Genomic DNA, 17,679 nt, shown 5'->3' with positions numbered 1-17,679 from the left:
TTCAAATGTTTATTAAACACTTACTACACATCAGTTGGGCTTCCCAGGTGATGCTAGTGGTAAAGATCCTGCCTGCCAGTGCAGGAGACATAAGAGAAACCCATTTGATCTCTGGGTTGGGAAGATCCCCTGGAGGAGGGCATGGCAACCCACTCCAGTATTCTTGTCTGGAGAATCCCATGAACAGTCCATAGGGTGGAAAGATTAGGACATGACTGAAGTGACTTAGCGCGCACACACACACACATCAGTTACTGTGTCTCTGAGAGCATGAGCATTTGGCTCACTTTCTTATCAAGTTTGATTCATCTCTGTGAATTAGTACCAGATACCTAATCAAGAGCAATCAATGATCCCCCATTGCCAAGAGCAACTCCAGTTTGCTGTACTGCAGAACCTATAACATGTAAAACTAGGATTCTATCCAGCTGTATGGAATCAGAATCTTTAGGGGTGGGCCTGCCCATGGGTGAGAAGTGATGCTGAGAACCAGGCAAGCCTCTTCTCTGGGCCTCTTTCTGCGGTACCAGCATCTCATCTCTGCTTCCTCAGTTGCCCTTAGTCTTTAGGGATCAGATCGAAGCCCCTTCTCCTTTTATACCAAATCTCATGAGCATCTGTAACTCACACTACTCTGAGTGCTATTCCTGGACTTACATCCTCATTGCCCCTCCCAGATTAAGGATATTTCCTTGAGGACTTGAGCTGATCCTTTAGCATTTCACCCTCCCAGGATCTTGCCTCCCACTCAACAGAAATGTAATAAATGGTTATTGCTGATGATAAAAATAACCTCACTACAGAGAAACCTCAAGGGGAAAAGATGTTTCCACTTTATTTCAGGATGGGAAGAAATCATCATAAGGATAACGATGAATCAATGACATTGATAATGGTTAGTCTGTACTGAACAAACTGTGTGCTAGACACTGGGCCAGCTGTATGCACCACCTCATAATCTAAGCTATTCTCTATCTAGTCTTTACCTTCATGACTCTGAATTTGATCCTAAAATTCAGGAAATTCCATTTTCTGGTGGGAAATGCTCTTAGTAAACCTGGATTCCTAGAGTAACAGAGTGATCCTTTTCAATCTCTCTGAACCTCAGTTTACATATTTGGAAAAATGGAATGATAAATCCTTGACTTTTCTCAAGGTTGTTGTGAGGATCAAATGTGACAAGTGCTCTGTAAACATATTAAGAAGGCTAGACATAACAATGAAGAAGAAAAATATTATTTGTTTCTGGTGCAACACCAGAATTCCAAAAGAAATTGATTGTTTACTTTCCTGCTTCAGAATTGGATCTTATTTATTTGCAACATCACTACATTACTGGTTAAATCTGGACTTATCTCAGAAACAGGTCATAAGTGAAACAGAGTTTGATTCAATGTAATATTGGAAGGCTGGAAAGCCCAGGGAAACAAAATTCAATAAGTATCGAGCAAGGTCCTTCATTCCTGGCTCACTTTGACAATAACCTTTATTTTTCAATTAATTAAACCAGCATTTCCCCTACTCAAATAACAGGCTGGACGTGGCAGGGCCTGGTGCTCAGCTCTTGCCTCTGCTTCTCTCTCCATGCTAGCTCTGAGGGCGCTCTTCCATCCTGGAGTGGAAGGTGTCACCCACCCCACCGGATGGGAAGGAGAATGTTCACCATGCTTCTGCAGCGTGATGGCCACCAAGGGAAAGAATTTCTCTGGGAAACAGCCTTTCTGCCTGGTGCAGCTTTGCCTAAACTCAGAGTTCCGGATGTGGCTCTGTGGGAGATAGGCTTGAGGGTCCCCCAAGGAGAAATGGAAGCATATTAATTGAGTGGAAACAGGAAACCCTTTTGTCTCCCCGATAATATCAGCACTAGTATTGGAGATGATTCTTTTTTTTGTTTTCTCTGGAGGTTTTTTTTTTTAACACTGATAATATTCCCGAGAATGGTAATCTATAAAGTGTTAATACCTTGGTGTCAATTTGTCTATTAGATGTTTTTTTCTGACAGGAAGGAAGTTCTGGGCTTCATAGAATACATATTTACATATTCCAGGCTGTGTAACTGCAGCATCTGACTCTTCACCATGACTCCGTATAGTTAAGAACTGAAGATCAGAGGAGGACAGTAACTCCCACAGGTCACACAGTTGGCAGGTGGCAGTGATGTTTTGAGCACATATAAATGTGGCCTTTATTCTATTATTCCTCATAGCTGTATCAAACTGTATCAAATAAAGGAGAGTATAGTAGTAGTAATAGTAGTGTTAGTCACTTAGTCGTCTCTATGCAACCCCATGGACTGTAACCCGCCAGACTTCCCTGTCCATGGGATTCTCGGCAAGAATACTGGAATGGGTTGCCATTCCCTTCTCCAGGGGATCTTCTTGACCCAGAACCTGGGTCTCCCGCATAGTATACTCTCAGATGGTCTCTTTACAATCTGAGCCACCAGGGAAACCCAAAGGAGAGTATACTAATTCCGATTTCTTGAAAGAGCGAGGAGGAACCCTGAAATCCCAATGTCTTTTTTGTAGCACCCCAAAGTCCTCAATGGAAAGTATTATGTTTGTACTAGTTTTAAAAATAGCACCAGTCCCCTTACACATTACTCTAACACACTTTTTGTGGCTCTGGGGTTTTTCCTTTGGGCTTTCGGTCCATACGGTTCACTAACAGGGTAAAGCTGATTTCCTCTGCCACCAGCTGAAATATGGAATCTTCCTCCATCAGGGGAGGAGATTTCCAGGGACATGATTTTTACCTGGAAGATCTATAGCCATCAATTAGCCTGCCTCCCTGTTATCTCAGCTCCTTGCCTTCTTACCTTTTGCTTTTTCTCATGATTCGGAGCTATGATGTTGAGTAGAAAGTGAGAAAGTTGTTCAAAGTTTCATTTGGTCCCTTTGCTGTGGATATTCTATTTTGCCCATATTTTCTGGCTAGACTGAATAAACCTGGGTTCCTTTACAACTACATTGCTGTTCTCTGATATTGGAAAATATGCCATTCAGCCATTCTGCAGTCAAAATTCTCAGTCCATTGAGGAGAGATCTAACTGTAGTTTTGGTGGTAATTTAACTCCAAGTTAATGCAATCAATACTCAGTACAAGTGAGTGTGATGCCATTAGAAGCTTTCTTCCCTTTGTAGGTTCACAGATTTAGCTTCTCTAGGCATGTGGTATTGATGCCAATGAGATTATGCCCCTGAATCAATACTGCAGTCATTGATGCAATCATATATTTTTCTCCAGGACTCTTACAAAACCCACTTGATTTCCCCAGATCAATTTGATGCCTCAATGCTTAAGAAGAAAACTAATATCAAATGGAAGGTGCACAACTTTGCTACTATATTCTTTGATGTTTTTGCTCTACTTACTTTCTGTTATTCATTTCAAAATACTCACACTCATTTATGGAATACATTTCTAAAGTGATACAGGCTCTATTTGTTAGGGATGAAATATTTGTGTCTCCTAAAACTCACATGTTGAAGCCCTCTAACCCCCAATGTGTATTTGGAGACAGAACCTCAAAGTGGGACAGAGTAAAGAGACAAAGTAGGCAATTAAAATAGTTAACTCCATTAGGGGATTCCAGGTGGTCCTAGTGGTAAAGAATCCAATCCGTTTGTCAATGCAGGAGACATGAGATGCAGGTTCTATTCCTGGGTCGGGAAGATGTCCTGGATGAGAAAATGGCAACCCGCTCCAGTATTCTTGCCTGGAGAATCCTGTGGACAGAGGAGCCTAGCAGACTACAGTCCATAGGGTTGCAAGGAGTCAACATGACTGAAGCAACCTAGCACATATCGCTAGGGGATTATAAGTAAAGAAAAAAGTATGGGAGACCCTGTAAGTTAATGATCACTGAAGAAAGCAGGTTTGCTTAACCACAAAACCAAGCAGGCTTGCTTAGTAACAAAAGCATTCAACAGAAGTATGAGATATGCCCCAGGACAATAAAAGAATAATGGAATGAGACCCACATCCTAGCCAGTGAGCTCAGTAAGTTAATGGCCCTTAGGACATGCTCTCTGTACACGTAAAATAATAATAACTTATGGAAAGGTGACATTATACTGAAACCTGAGGTGATTTACCACTTTTAACATATATTACCACTTTTAGCATCTATTACCACTTTTGTATCAGGACAGTCCTGGCTTGACTATGTAGGGACAAAGGAGCCTGGCAGGCTACAGTCCATGTGGTCCCAAAGAGTCGGACACGACTGAGCAACTAACACTTTCACTTTCACACACTGTATAATAATAATAATGTAATTTACTGAATGAATGGATAGGGTTAATGAGATCCATCTCTGTATTCCACAGTCACACATACTCACTTTAATCTTATCCATGTTCCCCCAAATTTGGTCTTATTCATGAAGAGTTACCAAAACAGAATCATTATCAATCACTAAGAATGGATCAGCCCAGATTCTTCTTCTCCTAGAAATGTGATTCAGGCTTTGCTTTACTTAGAGTGGGTCATGCAGGTTAGCAAGTACAGTCACATGGAACACTTCCCTGTGTTTTTCTCAAGGAACAGACAGCCTTTCTGTGCAGAAATCATAAATCAACATCCTCATTTCAAAAGTCTATGCACATCAGTTCTACTTGATATATGTCTGCATACTCTTGGAGCAAAGCTATCTTTATGAATAAATATCAGCTCAAGTGAAGACAGGAGCTCAAAATAAAAAATGATGAAAAGAACATAAAAATCTGATGGGCTTCAAGTAATAAACTGAGTCCACAGTCCATAAACAGGTGCACCTTCTATGGTGCTCCTAATTGACTTCTAAAGATTCTGTTAGTTGCTCAGTCATGTATGACTCTTTGTAACCCCATACTCTGTTCATGGGATTCTCCAGGCAAGAATACTGGAATGGGTTGTCATTCTCCAGGGGATCTTCCTGAACCAGGGATTAAACCATGTTTTCCAGCATTGCTGGAGGATTCTTTACCATCTGAGCTACCAACGATTCTGTACACATGGACAAAATAAGGTCTTTTTCTAAAGGAGACTTGGCAGGGATGTGGGGAACCCCCTTAAAAACATGGGTTTTAGTAAGCCTGAGACCTTGACATATGATATTTTGTGCAAACTGAATCCTGAATTAATGTCTTTTGATGGAATGATTGAGATTTTTAAAATCAAAGCAATAGATACAAATTTAATGTATATCAAGTACTGTGCAGGGTGTAGACATGATTAAATCCTCAAATAATTTGTAGTTTGCTTTTATTCAATAAAGTATGATGATCATTATCATGCAAATAAGTCAATCAAGATATAATTAAACAGTGGCAACAACAACATAAAGAGTGCCACAGGCTTTATGGAATAACCTGCCAACTAAGCTGGTCAGGCAGCAGCTGACTTATGGGAAGTATGTGCTTTCACAGAGCTCTGATCACTTCATGCCCAAACTGCTGGCAGACATCACCAATCAGCCACCAGACTTTATCCTGCTGGGCCAAGATGCATCCCTCAAATCTTTCCCAATGCAGTATTCTTGGCAGACAATTAGCTAGAGCTGGCTGGCAAAATGAAATCTATTTGTTAACCCTGTCTTATATTACTCCTCACATGATATGGTTTGGGTCCCCTGATCTTATTTATCACTCTCTTGGATTCTTGGCAGATGGTCTGAATTTTTCTCATTTAACATCTATTTCAAGCTCCTTCTGGAAAGTCACTCTTTGTTGTAGAAACAAGAAAGTTAAATACTACTTAACCCAGACTCCCTTGCAGCTAGAGAGCTGTATTTTAGTTCCACTTGAATTTGGAACAGAGTGGAGAGAGGCAGGCTGGGCCAGAGTTCTGAGATCACAGCTCCTCAACATAGGGTTCCATGTTGCAGTGGTCAGCTATGCTGACCATGGCAGAGGTGGGCTGAGGCTGGGAGCCAAGAGTTGTTCCCAGAATCCCCTCCTAGAGCTTGTTCTTTAAGTCCTTCCAACTAGTTTGCAAGCCACCAAATACCTGGCACCAAAATCTTTTTCTTTTAAATCTAATAAAATGCTTCTGTTGTCTATAACTGAACCCTAATCTATAGGGAATTTGTCCCTTAAAATAGCTATTAATATAAAGTCTGCCCTAAACCAAGTAGAATAGCTTTCTATTTCTGCCCTTATCCAGAAAATAGATTTCTGTGAACAGATACTGATATCATGACAAGTACTGAAAAACTTCAGCCACCAGATGTGTAGCTAAGAGTCTGACTTTGTACAATTCTCTCAATCCCTCTGAGGCTCAGGTTCCTCATCTGTGAAATGAGAGAAATGCTGGCCACTTCTATCTCTAGCAATCTTTATACTTGATAAAATTATTTTATACCATGGCTCTTTAAACAGCTAGTTATCCACGAAATTTTAAAAATCTACTGATCACCTACTCTGCATCTTTCTTCCATAAAGTAGAATTTTTTTTAGTAAATTATTGATCACTGGAGAGAGAGGTGATCTGCAGTTGCTTCTAAGACAAGCATCTTATAGCTTAAGGAAATTTTGGGGTTCCTATTTCCATTTTACAGATAAAGAAACTTAGGATCATGAAGAAGAAAATACCTAAATTCAGATATCTATGGGATGACACTTGTTTCTTAGTCTACAAACAGGAACATCCTCCTTTCATTATTTCAGTTTTACCAAAGAGAAAAGGGGAAGAATATAATGCAAAATTGGGTGCTTATTCTTTGAATGGAATGAAGGAGGTAAACTAATGTTTACATTTTTATTTCTCAGCAAAGCTCATTTAGTATATGACCAGCTCCTGTGCCATGGTTCTTTGTGTCTTTTTGATACTTATTCAACTTCAAACATCTAACATTTCATGTCTATACATATTTGCATGCATGCTAATTCACTTCAGTCATGTCCAACTCTTTGTGACCCTATGAGCAGTAACTCACCAGGTTCCTCTGTCCATGGGATTCTCTAGGCGAGAATATTGGAGTGGGTTGCCACGCCTTCCTTCAGGGAATCTTTCTGATCCAGGTATCAAACCAGCATCTGTTATGTCTCCTGCATTGGCAGGCAGGTTCTTTACCATTAGTGCCACCTTGAAAGCCCCTATACATGTTTATTCACGTCTAAATTTGATTGTAAACTTTTTGATAAGTATCTGATCTTAACATTTTCAGTGAACTTTGATGCACCTTGTGTCATGTAGGAATTCAATAAATGTTTGCTCTTATTTACTTAAATTATACTTAAAAGCAAATAAACTTTTACCTCCATGAGGAATCAAGTGGATAAAAATTCAGGGTACTTTTTTTTAAAGTCTGCTGTGACTTCATCATTATTATTATGTAGCTGTTGTTTTTGTTATTTTTCCCCACCTCATTTAAGGCAATGTTCAAAATGTATATTCACTGTAGAAGAATAAAGTAACAGATTTAAAACATGAGAGCTGATTTAAAAATATAAAGATATGCATTATAATTATTTTAGTCAATATCTAATTAGTCAATGTGGGTTTTAAATCAGATATTGAGCTTCCTAGTAGCAAAAGCAAGAAGTAAACCATAACATTTGACCAAAAAACACTGATTACTACATATAAATTTATAAGGTGCTTGAGATGACAGGTTTTCCTAGAACTGAGTGGAAAAAAACCACTTAACGGAAGTCAGAATAACATAAACAATTACAAAAATTTGCATAACATCTGTAATATAGAAAATACGTTATCTACATTACAGTTCACCTAAGCCACACAAAAATTCTGATGTATGTTTATGTTTACTAGTAGTGTTTCAATTTTTAAATGAAAGGAAGAGAAAGAGGAGGAAAGGAAAGAAGAGAAAGGAGAGACAAGAAAGAAACAGTGTGAGAGACTGAATCAGGTTTGTTTGGATTCAGAGCCCATGTTTTGCTGCTGAACCAGTCATCTCCTTGCCAACAAACATATGACCTGGAGCAGGTTGCTTACACTTTTCCCCATGACATTCATTGCTCATGATCTTCAGATATGGAATAATGATCCTGTCTTCCCTGCTATAAAGGGTCATGGAGACAAATAATGAAATGCATGTCGAAGCTCTCTGAGGTATTATTATAGCTATTGAAAATCTGCTAATTGCACTACCAATAATATTAACAACTATAATTAATAGACCAAAAAGAATATAGAATTATCGAAAATCAATGGCTTGATTTGCACATGGTATAAGAGATATTGCTGATTTTTCTCAAATTCTCATGGTGTTCTCTGATTTCTGGCCTCATATCCTTTCAGAGGTGTAGCCAGCATGGGAAGAAAAAAGGAAGGGAGGAGTTTGCCTAGTGACTCTCTTAAGAGAATATGTCTCAGTTTTATCTTCTGAGGAAATTAGGAGTCTAGTCTTGCCTTGGGGCAGGCTAGGATTACAGTTGTATATGTCATCCACCTGTCACAAACAGCCACTACCTGGGCCTGTGGTTGCCTTAGTAACCTTTCAAAGTAAGCATTTAAGGAAAGTGTCCTAATGTAAGTGTTGCAGAAAGAACCCATGTGACGTTCACCAAACTAAGGAGATTCACTTTCATGGCCCAAAGGATGCGGTAGGTGGGGTTCCTAATGGCCAGTGAATGACTTCCTTAGAAGAACACTAATCCAATGTAACACCTACAAAACCTACCACCATGCTCATTTGCATGGAAAATAGGGAGAAATGCATGGAAAATAAAGATTTCTACAAAATTCAAAGGGCATAAGAAACCCACTGTACTATCTAACAACATCACACTATTGAATAAGCTAAGACGATTACAAATTCCTCTGCAGGCAAGAATAAGGACAGACTTTTTTTATGTCTAACTCTTTAATAAAAACTGATGGAGGACACAGGAAGTGCAGTTTCCTTTTAAGAAGATCTCAGTGAATGTATCAACTAAATTGAGAGAGAAATGAAGATTTTTAGACCAATCATCTCTTTGTTTCTCTTGCTTACACAATGTTTTATTGACATCATAGGTTTTTAGGGTTAAAAGCAGGGAGGCTTGTTTCCAGGCAACCATTCAGAGAATAAGGATGATGGCAGCTCTGATATCTTTAATCGTGATTTTAAAGGTTTCCCTGGGGATCATTATTCCAACAGCAGGAAGGGGAAATCGTGAAGGAACCCACAGGAAGAATTTATGACTGTGTTTAGAAGTGACCTCGACCGCGTCCTTTTTCCCCCCCGGAGCCGTGCTGGTTCTGCAGCTCTGTGGCAAGCTGCGGAGTCGGGGTTCTGTTCCGCAGGATGGGGTTTGTTAAAGTTGTCAAGAACAAGGCCTACTTCAAGAGATACCAAGTGAAATTCAGAAGAAGGCGAGAGGGCAAAACTGACTACTATGCTCGGAAACGACTGGTAATCCAAGATAAAAATAAGTACAACACACCTAAATACAGAATGATTGTTCGTGTAACCAACAGAGATATCATTTGTCAGATTGCCTATGCCCGTATAGAAGGAGATATGATAGTTTGTGCAGCTTATGCTCACGAACTCCCAAAATACGGTGTGAAGGTTGGCCTGACAAATTATGCTGCCGCATATTGTACTGGCCTGCTGCTGGCCCGCAGGCTTCTTAATAGGTTTGGTATGGACAAAATTTATGAAGGCCAAGTTGAGGTGACTGGAGATGAATACAATGTGGAAAGCATTGATGGTCAACCTGGTGCCTTCACCTGTTACTTGGATGCAGGACTTGCCAGAACTACTACCGGGAATAAAGTTTTTGGGGCCCTAAAGGGAGCTGTCGATGGAGGCTTGTCTATCCCTCACAGTACCAAACGATTCCCTGGTTATGATTCAGAAAGCAAAGAATTCAGTGCTGAGGTACACCGAAAGCACATCATGGGGCAGAACGTTGCAGATTACATGCGTTATCTGATTGAAGAAGATGAAGATGCTTACAAGAAACAATTCTCTCAGTACATAAAGAACAACGTAACTCCAGACATGATGGAGGAGATGTATAAGAAAGCTCATGCTGCAATACGAGAGAATCCAGTGTATGAGAAGAAGCCTAAGAAAGAAGTTAAAAAGAAGAGGTGGAACCGTCCCAAAATGTCACTTGCCCAGAAGAAAGATCGGGTAGCTCAGAAGAAGGCAAGCTTCCTTAGAGCTCAGGAACGAGCTGCTGAGAGTTAAACCAAACCACAATTTTCTATCAAGATTTTTCAGATAAGACAATAATAAACTTATTGAACAGGCAAAAAAAAAAAAAAAAAAAAAAAAAAAAAAAAAAGAAGTGACCTCATCCATTTCTGTTCTCATTTATTGGCTGAAATTTAGGCACATATCCAAATCTAAAGGCAAGACTAGTTGGGAAATGTAGTCTAGCTGTGCATTCAGAAAAGGGAAAGAAGATGGAAATGTATTTTTCTCTGACACTTTATGTTTCTTGCTATTAATATAATCTTAATTTTTTGGTAATTAAACTTCCCTCCTCACTTTAGGGATTGTCCTAGAGGTTTGACATTCCTTTGAAATGACACTTTAGAATAAATATTTTTTATAAAGGACTCATCTATATTCATGCAAGATTTTCTGGATATTTGTAGATTTCTTAAGCCCACTATTTAATCATATGATTTTTCAGTGGCACCTTGGGATCAGGGACCAATCATTTCCTAAATGCCACTTATTTGCAGAAGTAAGCAGCAGCATCTTTCTTAGCAGTTTATTATAGGACCTCTCCAATAAAGCTATTTGGAAGACAGGCACACCTCTAAAGTAATCTAAGCCAAATTAGCCGATACCTGCAGCTGACAAGAAGGATAAGAGTATTCAGTCCTGCTCTGTGTCTCTGACATCAAACAGCGTCTGGAAGAGGCATGTTGATTTTCACCAGCATGAATATCAGCAGTTGCAGACACCTTATTAGAGGAGGAAAGTGATGGACAAGCACGGCCTATAAAGAGATTGGCGTTGCTGGGCACAGTGCTGAGGGTTAATCCTTCACAGCTGTGGGATGCCAAGCAAAGCCAAAATCCAGCCATCATGGAACACATTAAAATCAGTAGGTCTATACAAACCTCTAAATGATTACTTTGAGCAGAGGGGAAGTGTTCCGCTGTAGAGAGTTTAGTTGTTAACACTGAAGAGGGAAGAAAAATTTAAAATAAGCTATTTTTTTGTATGCTTTAAGACCATTATTCAAGAATAACATAAGAGAGGATAGTTCTAAAACCAAATGGATGACATGCTCCATTTCTTGTCTTCTGACAATAAATGGCCAAAGTGACTTCTGCACTTGGAAGTAATTCTATTTAGCAGTGTGTGTTCACTGTCTTCTCTTATTACAACAACCATCCAATAATGATGCACACTTAGGATTTAACTTGTTTCAGACAATGACTTTTAGGCTTCTTTATAGATGAGCACAGGTTAGGTTTGATCATGGGTTCTATCATGCTCAGTGCTCAGACTGTATCTGAAAGAAAGAGCATGGATAGGAACTGTTAAAAACTAACATAAACTTATTCAAAAGGAGATTAATTAATAAAATTCTTTGTCCTCTTTTTTTTTTCAGTCTTTATCTTCTTCCTCCACCTGGCAAATTCCTAGTCATCCCTCATGGCCTATGATGCTGTCTCTCTGAAGCTCTTCTCAACTCCAGTAAAGAGAGTATGCTGCTTTGTCTTTTGTTTTTATCATACTACTTTCATCACATTTTATGATGTATCTCTTTCCATCTTGAATTCTTTAGGAAGGAAACCATGTCATTAATGGAATCAGCATATGGCTGTTATAAACAGGGTCTTCAACCAGACAGCCTATTATCAAACACTGGTTCCACATCTGTGCCACCATGAGTATAATCCTTAGTATCATCTGTAAAATGAGGAAAATGGGAATACCTGCTTTGTTGTGTCATTGAAAGCATTAAATGAGACAGTAATATACAAAATACTTTGAAGAGTACCAGGTTCAGTTAAACGTTTGCCATCATCTCTTCTTAATATAACCATGTCTTTAATGTCAAGCATAAAGTAGATGCATTCTGATTGTGTATAAAAAAAGAAATTCTATAACAATTAAACACTCTAAGGTATTTACTTTTGCATGGTTCTTCAAATAGTTGTGAGGAAATGGGAACACATATGTGTTCAGGAACTGAGTTTGAATGCCCCTTTATCCCAAATCATAGTTTCTTCAATAAGCTTCCACTTATTTTCTTAAAATATCTTATAAGGAATCAAGAGTATTTGTAAACATATTTGTATTCTATCAAGTTCTAAAAGAGAATTCAGGCACGGAGCAGTGGCTGTGGTTGGCTAGATTTATATTAGATGACTTTCTTCAGAAACATTTTGACAAAATTAGGTATAACCTAGGAAGCAATAAAGAATCTGCTCTTATTCACTTTCCACTAGCTGGCCCTCCTGTGGAGACACTAGATGCTCATTCCTGTTCTGCCTCCTACGTGCACATGTCTGACAGTGAATTTTTACCCATAAAAAATTTTTGCCATCTGAAAAAAAAAAAAAAATTTTTGCCATCTGAACAGGGAGTGGGAACTCAGGTATACGTGCAGGTCATGGGGATTCATGCAAAGTAATGTCCACGTCCTGAGAACTCCATCTGGCGGAGGCTATAATCCACTGAAACTCTGATTGAAATACATTCATTCATTCAACTAGTACTGAGAACGACAACATTATGGCATAATTTTGGGGGTTAGGAAGCCGGTGGTGAATAACTCAAGAGTATAAACAACAGACAGACCATAAGCAAAATAAAGTCCATTGGAAAATGATGATGCACTGTGGGGATAAATGAAACAGAAAAGGGGGTCAGATAAGGTAGGAGGCACGCAGTTTTAAATGGGAGGATCAGGAAAGGCCCCATGGAGGCTTGTGGGATTTCTGATCATATGTGCAATGGACTGAATTGCACATTATAACGTTGTCCCCACCTCCAGTTTATATGTCAAAACTATAACCCCAATGTGATAGTATTTTAATATGGGCCTTTAGGAATAATTAGGTCATGAGGGTAGAACCCTCCTGAGTGAGAGTGGTGTAAGAAGAGGGCAGAGAGCCAGTTGGCTTTTTCCCACCATGTAAGGATACACTGAGATACATTGTCAGTGTGCAACCTAGAAAGGGGTTCTTACCAGAACCTGACCCTGCTGGCACCCTGATCTCGGAATTCAGCCTCCAGAACCGTAAGAAGTGTTTGTAGTTTAAGCCACCCAGTCTATGGTAATTTGTTATAGTGTCTGAATGGACTAAGGCAATGTTTATGAAGCACATATATGGAAGAGCCTTTGTCTTTTTGAAAATAGAGTCTGTTCTTTTATGGTGTAACTTATTTCATGGAAAAGAAATGTTTTTAAACATTTGCCTATCTAATACATTTTGAATACTGAGGAAAATTTTTTCATTGCTTTTCCCCTGTATAAATAGCAATGGATTTCTCAGGCAAAGAAAGAGCTCAAGAAAAAATAAAATAGAATTTTGAGGTCAGTAAAACTTAAGGTTACATTTATTAGCTTTCAATAACAATTCCCAAGACAAATCACAAAATTCGAAATAACAAATTGGCTTTACGTTTGGGATCATTTAATAAACAAAAGGAATATTTTCTTAAAATTCTCTGATAGCTCAAATTAAAAATAACTAAAAAGGTATTCAGCTCCATCAAGGCTCTGTCTCCATGTTGTACCACAGATGATGCAAAATTCTCTTTGTGCATAAAGACTCAACTTCTGGGACTTTGGAAGACACTTAGGATTTTGAGAAATTAATACATTTATCTCCAGTGAAAAATAAAAGAGTCCTCAAACTCATCAGAAGCAACAATTCAAATTATTACTGAAAATGAGCATAAAATGTAATGTTTGGAACATGCACGGAGTATTTTAAAAGATGGAAATTGATTTCAATAACTCAGATTTACATTAGTGCTTCATAAACTTAAGCTGCCTTGCAATCACTTGGGTGCTTGGTAGAAATACAAAGTGTCAGGTCTGGTCCCAAGACGTGAATGTGAAAACAGAACCAGAGAATCTGCATGAGAATCAAGCACCCTGGATATTCAGGTCCCAGGGATCCCCAGATGGAAAACCATGGTCCTGGAATGCGATGAAAACAAAGAAACAAAAATCCACTTCTATTAAGGAAATATTAAAGCACTGTACACACAATCCTGAATATTTTCACACACTTTGATTAGTGGCTCAGCAATAAAGAATCCGCCTGCAATGCAGGAGACGTGGGTTTGATCCCTGGATCAGGCAGATTTCCTGGAGGAGGGCATGGGAAACCAATCCAGTATTCTTGCTTGGAAAATCCCATGGACAGAGGAGCATGGCAGGCTGTGGCCCATGGGGTCGCAAAGTGTTGGACACTACTGAAGTGACTGAGCATGCACACAATTTTATAATTAATGATCCATGTGTGCTTTGACTCATAAAACTAGCACTTTCTATTTGGAAATTATCAAAATATCTGTGTAAGGCAAAACTATTCCATTCTCACCTTTCTGTCTTCCCTAAATCATCCTGGCATCACTGGACCCTCATTTCTTTCCTTGGGGAGAAATGACTTAACTGATGGGTAAATATGAAAAGGATAATTTCCCTGTTCTACTTAATTTCTCTCCTTTTTCACTCTGGAAGCAAACTGCCTAATGAGAGCAGGTCTCTCCTGTGCTCCTCCAAGCCTAAGTCTCCCCAGGCAGCACCACCCTACCCAGGCTATGTGTGAGGGTCCATTCAGGGCAGCATCACCTCTGACCAAGAGGTTCCCTAATTCTGGACCAGTCAGCAGGACCACATGGCTCTCATACCACGCTGCAGCCTCTGACCTGGTTTCTGGCATTAACAGACCACATTAACACACCACATTCCCAGTTCTTTATATTAGTTCTTATTTCTTTAGAACAAGGTGTGGGTAAGAGGGGGTGATGCTTATCCTGCTCCTTTCAGAACCTTGAGAGTCAGAATAAGGGCTGTTGTCAGATACACATGTCAACATCACATTAGCAATATTTGTCATTGACCCAAACATTGAAACCAACAAGCCATGTCTGTACTATTTTATTTAAAAACAAGCCTACAATGTTGTATTTCTTTTATCATTTTATTTATTCCATACTAAAAAAAGAAAGAAACTGAAAGTAAAAATTCATACTATCCAAATCACACGTTGAAGTGTTGAAAAATACTTAAAAATTTATAGGCAGCAATAACACAGGTTTATGACTAACTCTCAATCTCAGCTTTAGGATGTTTACCCAAATCTCTAAAGTGTCATTCAACTCATCTATTATCCATCTGATTTGCACTTACAACAGGCATAAACATGTAGTTAGAATATACTGACAGAACAATATTGGAAAGCCATTTCATTTCTCTAAGCTTCAGTTTCTTCACCTGTGAATATTTTTTTTCTCTTCGTATATATTTTTGCAGTTTTTTAAATTTTATGTTTTGACTTCACTGTACAGCATGTGGGGTCCTACTTCCCAGACCAGAAATCAAATCCATGCACCCTGCATTTGAAGCATGGAGTCTTAACCACTGGACCGCCAGGGAAGTCTCTTCTCTTTGCAAATTTGTGGCAAAAATAAAATGGGAGTACCTAACATAATGATTTATAAGTATAAAAATCATTATCAATTATTATTACTTTTATGAATTAGTTTTCCTATTATTCAGGAATTTGCTTTTTCTTTTTTTTCTCAAGGAATCAGGTAGCTCTGCTGTGTATATGTAGTGTGCTCAGCCTTATCTGACTCTTTGCAACCCCAGACTGTAGCCCGCCAGGCTCCTCTGTCTGTGAGGATCCTCCAGGAAAGAATTCTGGAGCGGGTTGCCATGCCCTCCTCCAGGGGATCTTCTCAACCCAGGAATTGCACCCAGGTCTCCCGCCTTGCAGGCAGATTCTTTACCAGCTGAGCTACCTGGGAAGCCTGCTCTACATGCTATGGACAGTAAAAACAAACAAACAAACATAAACTCATGTTTCCTGTGCTCAAGAAGCTTTTACTTAAAAGAAGAGATGCAAGAAACAGTGGAAGCAAAAAAAAAAAAGAGAGAGAGAGAATAGGAGAGTGGATTTTGTGCAGTAAGAGTCATAAGGAAAGAGGAGATTTAAGACATGAGAGGAGAATGGGTTCAGTATATATAAAGATATCTTAGACTTGCATGGATGGAAGGGGCAGGCAGTAATTTCAGGAAGGCAGAAAACATGGGCAGAATTAGACAGGAGCGAACATGCTGTGAGTGCTCCAGTAGTCAAGCAAGATGATTTCCTGTCCCTTGGCAAGCAGCTCACTAAGCATTGTTCTTCTCTTCAAGGTAACGAGGATGCATACCAACCTTTCAGTTACGATTTTTGATAAGAATCAAAATATGGCAAACATATGGTTTTTAAAGATCTCTGTAAAAAGTCTCTTTGGATTATCTTTAGCCAAGTTTTCTAGATTTCGAAGGAAAAGCAGAGCTAATATGGACCAACTGGTGGTGAGACAGGACAAGAGCAAGTCCAATTTTAAGGTTCAGAATTCTGTCCTACAAAGTACACTTGTCATCAAGTTAGAAAATGTTTGGGGAAGATTATTTTAATTAGGAGGCATAGTACATAAATGGCTTCCCCAGTGACTCAGCAGTAAAGAATCCACCTGTAACGCAGGAGACACAAGAGACATGGGTTCGATCCCTGGGTCAGGAAGATCCCCTGGAGGAGGAAATGGCAACCCACTCCAGTATTCTTGTCTGGAGAATCCCAGAGACAGAGGAGCCTGGTGGGCTGCAGTCCATAGGGTCACACCGAGTCCGACTCAACTGAGGGACTGAGTGCAAGCAGAAGCATGAACATTACATAAATGTTCTCTAGCACTGTAAGGGAGAAGGCAATGGCACCCCACTCCAGTACTCTTGCCTGGAAAATCCCATGGACGGAGAAGCCTGGTAGGCTATAGTCCATGGGGTCGCTAAGAGTCAGATACGACTGAGCGACTTCACTTTCACTTTTCCCTTTTATGCACTGGAGAAGGAAATGGCAGCCCACTCCAGTATTCTTGCCTGGAGAATCCCAGGGACGGCAGAGCCTGATGGGCTGCCGTCCATGGGGTCGCACAGAGTTGGACACGACTGAAACGACTTAGCAGCAGCAGCAGCAGCAGCAGCACTGTAAGATTCCAGAGGAGAGAAATCTCTCATTGGTTTACTTTGTTTCAACTTTAATCTTATTTAATCAAAGAGACAATGCAGAGGAGGAAATAAGAATGTCATTAACTTTGTTGTATCACTCTACCTGGGATTTGCTTTTACTCTTTTCCAGCATAGTTATGAATATAGTCAGCACTCATCCACATTTTGGAGAAACTACACAAAGAAGGAAATCAGTCCTAAATATTCATTGGAAGGACTGATGCTGAAGCTGAAACTGCAATACTTTGGCCACCTGATGTGAAGAATTGACTCATTGGAAAAGACCTTGATGCTGGGAAAGATTGACGGCAGGAGGAGAAGGGGACAACAGAGAATGAGATGGTTGGACGGCATCGCTGACTCGATGGACATGAGTTTGAGTAAGCTCTGGGAGTTGGTGATGGACAGGGAAGCCTGGCATGCTGCAGTCCATGGGGTTGCAAAGAGTTGGACATGACTGATCGACTGAACTGAAGTGACACAAAGAAGCAAAGCAAGGAAAGGATGGCTAGTTAGTCAATCTCTATCCTACATC

The 17,679-nt window shown here is 39.6% G+C and overlaps 2 protein-coding genes across 2 annotated transcripts in view; one reads left to right on the top strand and one right to left on the bottom strand.

Annotated features, from left to right (window-relative positions):
* Nucleotides 1-17,679, bottom strand: part of KCNIP4 (potassium voltage-gated channel interacting protein 4) — a 225,730-nt gene that overhangs the window by 192,826 nt on the left and 15,225 nt on the right. The window lies entirely within an intron of this gene.
* LOC145529064 (large ribosomal subunit protein uL18) lies at nucleotides 8,455-11,891 on the top strand. Its single transcript, XM_081548673.1, has 2 exons — nucleotides 8,455-11,000; nucleotides 11,514-11,891. The coding sequence occupies exon 1, from the start codon at nucleotides 9,236-9,238 to the stop codon at nucleotides 10,127-10,129; it is 894 nt and encodes a 297-aa protein (XP_081404799.1). The 5' UTR covers nucleotides 8,455-9,235; the 3' UTR covers nucleotides 10,130-11,000; nucleotides 11,514-11,891.

This window comes from Giraffa tippelskirchi, chromosome 1 (assembly GCF_054371585.1).
Source record: "Giraffa tippelskirchi isolate mGirTip1 chromosome 1, T2T-mGirTip1v1.2.pri, whole genome shotgun sequence".
In the NCBI taxonomy this organism is placed as follows: domain Eukaryota; kingdom Metazoa; phylum Chordata; class Mammalia; order Artiodactyla; family Giraffidae; genus Giraffa; species Giraffa tippelskirchi.
The sequence above is the reverse complement of the archived record's forward strand: the minus strand, read 5'-3'. Positions and strand labels throughout refer to the sequence as shown.

Bases quoted from the DNA above. Each gene is read 5' to 3' on its own strand.
- LOC145529064 (XM_081548673.1), top strand. From the start codon at position 9,236: ATGGGGTTTGTTAAAGTTGTCAAGAACAAGGCCTACTTCAAGAGATAC.